The 11581-nt window shown below is 41.9% G+C and overlaps 2 protein-coding genes across 2 annotated transcripts; one reads left to right on the forward strand and one right to left on the reverse strand.

Annotated features, from left to right (window-relative positions):
• Positions 1-852: 852 nt before the first annotated feature.
• On the reverse strand, positions 853-8691 carry LOC115755713 (exocyst complex component EXO70A1-like). The gene is made up of 12 exons (XM_030695223.2): positions 8462-8691; positions 7838-7933; positions 6965-7170; positions 6121-6378; positions 5397-5535; positions 5107-5319; positions 3731-3936; positions 2766-2963; positions 2581-2680; positions 1970-2085; positions 1723-1869; positions 853-1232 (listed from the first exon to the last, which is right to left on the reverse strand). Exons 1-12 carry the CDS (start codon positions 8627-8629, stop codon positions 1118-1120), a joined length of 1962 nt encoding a protein of 653 aa, XP_030551083.1. The 5' UTR covers positions 8630-8691; the 3' UTR covers positions 853-1117.
• A 1103-nt stretch (positions 8692-9794) lies between these two features.
• Positions 9795-11436, forward strand: LOC115755714 (pentatricopeptide repeat-containing protein At1g61870, mitochondrial-like). Its single transcript, XM_030695224.2, has one exon. The coding sequence runs from the start codon at positions 9831-9833 to the stop codon at positions 11040-11042; it is 1212 nt and encodes a 403-aa protein (XP_030551084.1). The 5' UTR covers positions 9795-9830; the 3' UTR covers positions 11043-11436.
• The last annotated feature ends 145 nt before the right edge of the window (positions 11437-11581 follow it).

Genomic DNA, 11581 nt, shown 5'->3' on the forward strand with positions numbered 1-11581 from the left:
ATGTGGCGAGCGTTTGTCCACAAAATGTCAATTTTTTTTTTCTATTTCTTTTTTCTTTTCATATTCGTAGGCCCGTTTTAGTCTTCAATTCAAGTCCCATTTGGAACTAACTGTTCCAACGGCTTCCTTACCGTGCAAGCAACTATCAGAATTGTAAGACTAGTCAATGGACTACCACTACCAATCATCTCGAGTCGTACCTTAAATCTCGCGTGATCGACGGTTCATATGAACTCTGTTGACATGATTTATACACCTACTTTTTATTTTTGACGAAGTCAACCAAGCTTCACCGATCATAAGATCGTGTTGGTATCAATTGAGTGTGAGATACTTTCGCTAACTGAATCCATCTATAAACCTAAATCCCCGTAACCTTCCTAACAAAAACGTCATGGCAACGTCCAAAGGTGACCTTTGGGTTCCTAAGTAAGGGGGCAAGGAGGGACGCATAGGAATGTTGCCTGCTACATAAGCCACTCGTTCCGTGAGCCCTGGAGCATCGTTAAGGATGAAAGGTGCGATTCTTCAAAAAGATGACCGCCCATGACATGAGACAATCATCGCATTGAAAAGTGGAAGCAAATTCTCGATTGATTTTACTTCACGAAAACTTTGCTATTATGAACTTTTTAAAAAGAGAAGTTCACGTAGGCGAGCAGCCAGCTTGGTCGGTTCCTATAAAGGAGAATCTTTCCCAAGCTCGTCCATGGGCGATTCGAGTCTCGTGAGTTCGAGCCACAAGGAATGTGATCATCCCTATCTCGGATCCATACGATAGGGGTCATAGCAACTCTCATCCTGAAGATACTAAAAATTGGAACAAAGAGATCTTGACAAACCAGTTACCCGGCTCAGTCCATCCTAATATTGACAATAGGTTATTCACAAAAATATACACAAAATTCCACGCCTCCAGTCAATCTTTATTTTACTTCCCTCAGCTCTTACGCTTTTTACAGCAATGAGGAAGTGCCGGCTATCGCCAGCCGTGAAACAATCAGCCAACACCTCGAATCATCTAAGCCACTCAGCAATCAGAACAGAAATTTTCGGAAGACAAATGACAAAAGTAGAATCATTCACGACAGTCCTGAGCAGAATCAGATCTCTGAATCTACCGCCTTGGCTCATTCGTCTTTCCCTCGAAAAACTCGCCCAACATACGTTCAAGATCCTCCGGTGAATATTTAATGTACTTCTGCGGCGCTTTGCCACTCTCCACAAGAGGTCTGCAAACACATAAGAACACTGAATTAGACGACATGAAAGAATTACACTGCAATGTAGCAAAGTATACATATCGGCCATCCTTGCAGCCATTTTATTCACCCCCAGGAGTGGTGCTAATTCACAAGAAGCGCGTATACATAAATTGTCAAAATGTTGTTTGAACTTGGCAGAAATCCTTGACTGGTGTTCAGACTCATGTACACATCTTAGATTTGGGAGAAATCTAGTCATTAGTTTCTGAACATGTGAAAGAGCAAGGAAATGTGGGAGTCTGCATGGTTTTCTAAACCATGCTGCCCATTTTCTTCTCAATTTCTCTATCATGCCTCTCTTACTTGAGTAGTCCTAAAATTGCCAACACCAAATAATATCCGTATCACCTTTAACAGGGACAAGGCATATTATTGGCCTTAACTTGTAGCCTACTACCCTCAATAGAAAGTCAGGGTAACAAAACACCCCACCAATCGTTACTTGTACTAAGCATACCCGTATCTTTTGACAAAAGATCTGTAGGCTGGCAGAAGGACTTCAGCTACCGCAAGCCTCAGAGACTCCCGCAACTCAGTATCAGGAACAGTCCATTGGGATTGTTTTTGATGAAGCTCCTCAAACTGCATATTGAAAGTTTTGAACCTGACAACAAATTGCATTTTCCATGTGAAATTTACGTACCCGCTACATATAGAGAAACAAAATTATTCTCAAGATAGAGGTTTTTCATAGAAAATAACACCTGTCTTTCACCAATGCCCTTGAAGCACCACTGCTATTTCCTGAATCACCACCTACACCAGCTGCACTACTACCGCCCGATGACGTAAGGCCTTGGATAGAAAGGCATTGCAAAATCTGCATAAAAGCTATAGTCATGAGCGGTTTGCCAGAACAAAGATATTTCAGGGCAAGCAGGTTTTCTATTACACACTATAATTTTTTTTTTCCAAATGAGCCAAATAGGGATTTTGATGGCTGATGCTCCTCCCTCCCTCGCGCTCTCTCCCTCTCCCTCTCCCTCTCCCCCTCTCTCTCTCTGTGGAACAATTATGCTATCATCTACCCCACGCATGAGAGGAAACAAATTTGAAAATATAAATTTGAATTTAGCAAGTATGTCATAAAAACAGAAGAAGCCAATCGAAGGGGGATATCCTTAACAAAAGAGGCATAAAGTGCCAAGAACTGTATATGCAATTTGTTGTTAGTTATCATTCCCTTTGTTAATTTTTCCTCTGTAATCTTCTCAAAATAACACCAATGAGAGAGGGCGATAGGTAACACAACCTGCATAAAACTAAGCAGTCAGCAGAGTACATATGACATGAATCAAGGATTATAGGTCCACACCTTTGCCCATGCATTCCTCTTGTATTGATTGGCATGCTGCTGCACGACTCTCCGATGCCGTTGCACCCAATCATCCCCCAACAAATCCTTGGCTTCTGACCTGAAATCGAACAAATGAGATTGCAGCTACACAAAACATAGCAGAAAGAGCCACATCTCAAAATCCAATGTTGTTGAAGGCAAACCTGCGCACGGATCTGACCATGTAATGTATGTTGTTCATAAGAAACAAGTGCGTCAAAGCAGCATCCTTATACTGCTTGGATTTTCCCTCTAAATTGGTTTGAAGAGCCTGCATTATCCGCATTGTCACAGAGGCCAATTGAGACGTGTCATCGCCATTTTCAAATTCTTGAAATAGTTGCTTCAGAGTTGATTGATAACTGCAACAATTCAATTAGTGATCATCAGGTGCCTAGCATATGTCCAGCTTAAATGCACTGGTCATAACGGAGCCAAAATTGTAAATAGGCTATTTAATGTTGTCTGTGGTTTGCTGCATCTTCGTGCTTTGCTTAATCCACATAAACATCTCTTATCTGGAGAGAATCAATTGCTTGATCCATGAAAAGCTTGGGAAAAAATAAAAATGAAGCCACTAAGCAACCACTTTGATAACAAATCCTAGAAAGTAATGGCGAACCGAGAAAATGAGCTTGCGCGCCGGGGGGGGCCGGGGAGGGGGGGGGTTGATTGGGGATGCTGGGCCCACCACTATCCTCCCCGGGTCCACCACTGATAAAAAGCAACAGTACTAAAACTTTTGAAAAGCTACTGATCTATATATTGCTGCTAATATCACAAGATACGCAAGAGAGGAGTAAAATTCAAAATATAAATAATTTAAATTAAAAAGAAAATGCATAAATTTGTTAAACTTGTAAAAGGCTTTCCAATAAAAAGAATTTGCCAAGTTGGGAAGTACTTAAAAAGATCAAATTTTCCGGAGAAGACAGCAAATATCCACCGATTATTGTGAAAAAACCCCTCATACGAAAAAGACTCTTACTACTAACTATCACCTCATCAAAATTCCAACTACAAATACAATTAAATCAATACCAGAAAGAAAATACCATAAAACGAGATTAAAATAATCCAGTTTGATTAAATAAATTCGACTCCACCAGTAAAGGGTTGCTGAGCATACTCAAATAAGAACTTCACGTAATTGATCACATAGCTCGTCAATGGATGTACTGTTCCATCTGAAACCGCCGTTTTTGTTGCATCTTTCTCCACCGCTTCTTCAAAATCCCCAAAAGTCTCTTGGGCCGTCAGAGCCAGTCGCTTTGTCAAACCCACAGCAGATTCCCTAATTTCACTGCAAGCTTTACCTTTGAAAAGAGCTTCAATCTGGCAAAACAGATAAATGATTGTTTAATGACTATTCCCCCACATGTTTCTATAGAGGGAAAAAAAAAAGGCGGTGATATCATTCAGAAGCTTTAAGCTAGCTCAGAGAAATTGACAGAAAATCTCTCATACACCAATCAACAGAATCAATTCTCCTATGGAATCAGGCCAGAGAACATAATCTCAGAGCTCATCCAACTACATTTTCCCAGATAGCATCAAGCTAACAGAAGCATAATTCCCAAATTTTGGGGTAACGAAATCACAATGTCTCATCAGTCTCTCCAGTCTCCATGAAATAGAATCACAAACATCCACTCATAAACTTCTCAAAGATGACGTAACTCCGTTCAGAAAACTTCACCAGCGAGAAAGGGAAAGGTTAAGATCAAAGCAACACAAACGGTTTGATAAATGTATGGTCACTTGAACAATGTAATTCACTTCCTTAGCTTTGGAAAAATGTTCTGGGTTAGAAACCTTTTCAAAATTGACTTTCAGTTTGACTGTCCAGCTGCATGCTGCAGAAACACATCTGATTCTGAAGCAACTTTCTGTAATTTTAGACTTTAAAGTTTCATGTTGACTAAATAGGCCAAGCCCTCAGCATATAAAGTCTCTCGGACTCATTGACTTCTCCACCCCAGCCACCCACCCTCAACAAGATAATAATAACCACCTAACACCTCTTATGAAATCTCCTTTGCTATCTCTACAGAAACTAGCAGTCCATTTTTTATCTGATTTTCTTTCCAGTTCAGAGCTGCTTTTAGCTCAATTTTTAGTTCCTGTTAATTGCCAATAGGAAATCTCAGCGTGACTAATGCACCTTCTAATTCCTCATATTAACCTTAAGCAAGGTAAAAGGAAGATTGGGCGAAAACTTCTGCAGCAGGACAAGAACGATATAGGTTAATCACAAGCCAAGGCAAAAGTCATCTGTCGTTATTCACTAACGTAACACAGGACCAAAAAAGAACACATATTGTGTGAGGAAGGGTTAGAACATTGGACAGAGGCCAATCTAAAAATTTTATCCACGCTTATCCTTAAACTTTTGGGGAAAGTAAGTAGTATATACCTTCAAGTGAAATTCAGGAATGAAGCATTTATGCTAATGGTGTGCAAACATAAACAGAAACGAGGGCAAATGTAAACATGACATCATACCTCTAAATGAAGTTCTCGCATTATCTCATACATGTCTAGAAGCACAAATAATTTCTCTGGTGACCTCTTGCTTCTAGCAATTGCCTCACCAAAACTAAGCAGCACAGATACACTGCTTGCAGTGACATCAGCAAAGGATTGATCCCCAAGAGAATCAAAGCCTTCGAATATTTGATCACATATTTTTCTTTCTCCAGCAAAGAGCAGCTTGACCTACTCATGGATAAGGGAAACATCAGGAAGGATAACAAAAACAGAACATGAAACTGCAAGATTAAATCAGTCCTCACAGCAATACGCATGAAATGAATCCAATTCCCAATCTTTGCCTCCAAAAGCTCCCATTGCATCCGCTGAACATCTTCTTTGCTAAGTTTCTCGACACCAAGTTTACGGAGGCTTTCCACCAAAACAGGTGAGCGAATGTCTCTGGTAAAGGGTTTAAAGAAATGAATAGTATTGAAGGACAATTCAGTTCCTTCTCAAGAAAGCAAGCAATTGGATTGAAGAAACTAGCAAGCAATGAAAGATACACCGAAGAAGCTAATTGATGATGTGAATCACACAGATCCATAATTAGGTCGACATGCACAACCAATGTTGATAATGGACACATCTACCTAGCAACATGGTTTACATACCACAATAAGAAAAAAGAAATCTACCTACTTGTATGTTGTAAATATAGAGACACAACAATAATAACTACATACACCATGCCCCATCGGATACTCTTGCAGAATAATTTTCTGCACTATGTTATACAGCTAACTCAGATATACCCAGTGTAGATAGGTATCTGATACACAAAGTTGTACAAGGAGTCAAAAAATTTCAAGAAACAATAATATAAAATTGATGAAAAAACTATACCACCACATCCAAGAGAATAGGCATATCATCCTACAGAATACAAGCATCACAACAAACCAAAGACAGTCAATCATCTAGACTAACTCGACAGCACCATTACAAGAAATTTTATCCAGCAAGGAAACAAGTAAGGCTTTTTACCCGTAATCCTTGAGTAGCTGTTGTTGATAACCCGCATGAACCATTTGCAGGGCTAAATCATGCAGCAGGGGCAATATCCTTGGGGGTATAAGTGCTGGAGGAGTATAGACTGCATTTTCCAAGTTACCATTATGATGATCACCGTGCATGTGTGAATGATTGTTACCACCAGAATCACCCTGGTGCCCGGGTGACCCAGTTGATGGTCGTAAAGAGCTAGGCAGACACTCGAATAGACGGTCAGGCTCCACAGGTTTGCTGTAATGTCATGAAGAACTTACATGAAGATGGTATATAGGAAGGGTCCATTCTTTACACAACACAAATCATAGCAAAAAACTTAAAAACTTCTAAGTGACAAGGTCAATTAATAATTCAACAAAGCTGATATTTCCACCCATCAGTGCAAGATCAAAATTTGTATACTGATCCCAAAAGCATAGATCAAGCAGAAGATGTCGAAGCAATAAACAGCAGCTCAGAAAGGAGTCAGAAACAAAACAAGAAAACCAGCTGCTCCTTTTGTAACAATTCGTATTTCAGGACCACCACATCGAATGAAAACAGCGAAAGACATTGTAAAGGAACGGGTGAAAATGATGTCAAAAGACCCATCAATGCTTCCTGGAGACAGTAGTATGACAATAACCCAGCAAATCGAGAGTTATTCATACAAACACAGTCGTTACATAGTTTAGACTGGGGAAAAGACAGTGCAAATATTTGAGTCAGATGAAGCTTCTTGAGAAAAGAGGAAACAAGTTTCACTGACAGAACTAGAGAACACATGAACACAAAGGATGTCTAAGCAACAAAGTAAGCATCAACAAAAATGCATACGGACCTGTAACTTGATAAGAGCTGATTAAACTCCTCTTCCAGCTTTGAGATAGCCTTCGCAAGCAGACTATTTGCATGATTGAGCACTGCATCAGTACTTTTAAAGCTTTTGTTACTGGAAAAAAATCGAAGGTTGTCTCTTAGTTGGTCAATTGCTGCCAGATAACTTTCAAGATCCTCATGTGGCCCTTTAAGAATTTTTGCCTCAGCCTGCCAGTACAATAATAGTAACACGAACGACAACAGATAAGACACAATCGAAAATCAACAAGAATAATATAATGGAAAACAAAGTACATCCACATAAGAATTATCAGGATTGGCAAACTAGAAAAAATTGGCAATTCTTGAGAAATCATCTGAATACATGCCAGACTCGACGTTGGTTTTAACCATTTCCTAACAAGAGAAGGTCCAAAAAGGAACATAGCTATAGATAGAAAAGGGGATATCATCACCAAGGGGCTATGATGAAGGACAACAAACCCCACAACAAAAAATAAATCATTCAATGTTTGTAAATATACGAGCAGGAAGAAGGACAACCTCTCATCGAGTTGAGCTTGCCAAACAAAATTGAGCTTCCAAATAACAAGATATGCAGCGTGAAAATAGCTAAACTGCATACAACGGCTATTTAAGGATCTAAATCTTACAAGTTGCAACATTAGATTTTGAGCCTATTTCACAAACAAAGATTTCCCTGAGACGCGCTAGAGCAGAAGGAAAGAATTTCAAGTAGCCTGAATAGAGTGGGCTCCATGAAAAAGACGTTTGTGATTTGTTGCTAAACCAAATGAACCGCTTCTCAACAACAGATTAACAGCAAAAGGGAATTTACAAGCAAATGAAGTCTTGCTTAGCTACCGATACAAACCTGGCGGAAAATATCAAATTGCGACAGAACCACCTCTGCAGCCTTTAAGGTCTTGTCAATATTACCATGAGCTTTCCTAATAGAATGTGTTCTGATCTGCAAAACCAGATAAAGTAAAAGATTGCAAAAAAAATCAGCACCACCTTTGGGCAACCCCATATTCATTTGAACGTCAAGGCAAAGCATCTTCAAGGAAAGAGTTGCTTTGCTTTTGAGAGAATGAACGAGAGAGTGAGAATTAAATCCTTCTATTATTCTGCAAGGTCAAAACTTGTTTATCTGTCTCAGCTAGCCAGTCAAAGAAATGTATGCTAGCAGTTCATCAAGCATCTTGAAGACCTCTCGTTTCCTCATGTTCCGAAAATTTCCTTGAACCAAGTCCGCCGCTAAGCTCAATTAACACAGGACAACCCGATCTCATCCTAGCTTTTCCTTAGATCATCAAGCAATTACTTCAGCCACCTAAATCACCCGTCCAAAGACAGCAATCAACTCGTCCGCAGATTACGGAGAGCTCACTTTCCACTGCTCACGGCAAAACCTCTCCGAAATTAAAGTGTAAAAGAAGAGAGCTAGACTCGATCTGAAACCCAACAGAAGCAAAACGAAATCGGGAAAAGCAACCTGAGTAGGCCTCATGGCGGTCTCGAGAGCCGAGAGCCGGTGATCGAAGGACCCGAGGATCGAGACCATGTTGTCGGTAATCGTCTGGCTCTTCTGCAGCGATTCCCGCATGAGCGCCGCCCTCTCGGTCAGCGGATCGCCGCCCGCTCCCGCCACCGCGGCCACCATCCTCGGAGGCTTTGTGCTCGGGCTCTCCCGGAGTCGCAGAGAGATAAAGAAGGCAGAGAGATAAAGAAGACAGAGAGCTGGGTCCTCGGATTGCTTAGGAAAATGGTTTGGTAGAGGAGATGGGCCAGAGACAGTTCGACAGGATCATGCGAGCAGCTAGCTGTTTCCTGAGTCTTTTGAATATTCCGTCGACGAAAATTCTGAGAAAAAGGAAAAAAAAAAAAAATCCACGAAGAGAAAACACCCCCGAGTTTTGTATGCGGGCGGGGCAACACAGTGCAGCTGGATGTGGACGCCGGTCCTCGTCAGCTGACTATACATTTTGATTCTTTTTTGTAGTACTACCATAAAAAACTTTGAATTAATATATTTATGATAAATTTATCCTAAATTATTTTTTTTTCACGAAAAATTTTAAACTGATACGGTTGCTACAATTTTTCCCCAAACTATTTTTTTTACCACAAAAAATTCTAAACTCGATATGCATATGGCAAATTTACCCTACGATAAATTAGGTTAATACCATAGAGAATTCCAAACCGATATGCATATGGCAAACGGAGGGTAAAAATCCAAACCGGTACACTCATCAATTGTCACGTGTCATAAAACTGTTAGATTTAACGAAAACTAACGGATGATAAATTTGTCATAGATGTACCATTTGAGGTAAAATTGTCATAAGTGTATCAGTTTGATATTTTTTTTGTTAGAAAAATAGTATAGGGTAAATTTATCATAAGTATAACAGTTTGGGATTTTTTGTGGTATTAACCTTTTTTTTTTTTTGGGTCAAAACTATACATTTGATGAATAACTACTACTAAATTCATCAGTTATATTTCAAAAAAAAAATCACGAATCATACTTCATTATTAAATTAATCAAAAAAGAAAAAAAAACATGGGCTGTTACTTTATCTCAATTGTGATTACATGATTTTCCATGATTAAGGTCGACACGTACGACGCCACCAGCAATGACCGTGATTTGCGTTGACTCAAGCCCACATAAAGCCCGATAATGGGCCGGCAAGTTGGTCTGGGCCACATGCCAGATCGTCACGCGATAATAGATGGGCCGGGCCGAATTGACCCGTTATCCTGAGGGGCCGTGCCAGGAACGACCAATCATCATCATCATCACCACTCGCAGGTTAAAACCCTACACTCCACGTAGCTCGGTCTCTCAATCAGCAATGGCGTCCCTTCGCAAGCACCCAGGACTCCGCATTCCGAAATCACTCTTCTCCACCTCCACTCAACCACCTCCGCCACCGCCGCCGCCATTCCCTTCCTTCCGCGCCGCGAAGTCCGCCATACTCGCCGAGTCGAACCCCGACAGGCTCGCCCAGCTGTTCGAACAGTCCTCTCACTTCCCGACCTTCCGTCGCCACCGGCCTCTCTACCACGTCTCCTTCCAAAAGCTCGCCAAGGCGCGCCGGTTCGACCTAGTCGACCGCCTCCTCCTCAACCAGATCAGCCAGAGCGGCGATTCTCAGAGCTCGCTCAAGTCCGAGGGCTTCTGGATTCGCCTCATGATGATCTACTCGAACGCTGGGATGGTCGACGAAGCGATGCGGACCTTCGACCGCGCGTGCGAAGCGAAGTGCTGCGACATCACGGAGAAATCTCTCTGCGCTGTTCTCAGCGTCCATTTGAACAACGGACTGATCGAGAAAGTCCACGGCTTGTTCGAGAAGCTGCCGCGCGAGCTCAAAGTGACGCCGACCGCTGTCGCGCACAATCTGGTCTTGAAGGCGTTTGCCAAGGACGACAACACGGAAGCGGCTCGCGCTTGGATGGCAGAAATGGAGGGAAAGTATCAGGTGATTCCGAACATCGATTCTTATAACATCTTGCTTGGGGCTTATTTGAAAAATGGGGACTTGAATGCATTCGACGGGGTAGTTAAGGAGATTCTAGGGAAGGGCTTGGATTGCAATGTGGCTGCTTACAATCTTAGGATTGCGAAGCTGTGTAAGAACAAGGAATGCGCCAGAGCGAATAAGCTATTGGCCGAGATGATTGCCAATGGCCTGAAGCCGAACTCAGCTAGTTACAATGCGGTCATCGACGGGTTCGCCAGGCTCGGGGATTTCGAATCTGCCAAGAAGGTCTTGGATGGCATGGTCAAGGACAGGCACGTCGCCCCCTGTTCGTTCACGTATTACACGCTGCTTCGGAGCATGGTGAGGGAGGGCGAGTTCGATTCCGGACTTGAGATGTGTAGGGAGATCATCAAGAGAAGGTGGGTTCCTCCGTTCGAGGCGGTGCGGGGCCTTGTTGATGGGTTGCTGAAGATGTCGAAAGGCGAGGAAGCCAAAGATGTTGTGGAGAAGATGAAGGGGAGGCTTAAAGGGAACTCATTGGAGTCCTGGGGAAAGGTTGAAGCTGTTCTTCCTCTGTGAATTGCAAGGATTCCTCAATGCTCAGGCATCTTTATCAGCAGCTGCAATTTTTCAGGCTTCACCATCAGTTTGCAATCTTTTTGAGTGCCGAAGCAATAAAAGATAAATTCAAGCACTGTTAGTTGAATTCTCAAGCGAAATCCGACTGTATAAAAGCTTTAGAGAATCCATGGCCATTGGGTGTTTCCATGATTTTGGTATTGGGATGATCTATATATGCAGCTTTGAAGCTGCTTGAACTTTGAAGCGCCGTTGTGTCTGATGAGTTGCTGAATGTAAGCGCCCTTTCGAGATTTGACCATTCCACAAGGTGAGGTGAGGACTCGTGCTGTTGTTGCTTAGTTGAACTGGTGCGGAATGATGACTTCCAATTGAACAATGCTAATGTTGTTTATGTATTATCTACTTAATACTCATTCCCCAACCCGAAGGGCAAATTCCGGCCCGCTAAGCGAAACCGGTTGGGTGATCATAACCAGCTAACGTTATTATAGTTGAGCGCTCGCACAGGATAAAACCTCCTCGGCAAATGTAAGGTT

The sequence above is a fragment of the Rhodamnia argentea genome, chromosome 8, assembly GCF_020921035.1.
Source record: "Rhodamnia argentea isolate NSW1041297 chromosome 8, ASM2092103v1, whole genome shotgun sequence".
Classification (NCBI taxonomy): Eukaryota; Viridiplantae; Streptophyta; class Magnoliopsida; order Myrtales; family Myrtaceae; genus Rhodamnia; species Rhodamnia argentea.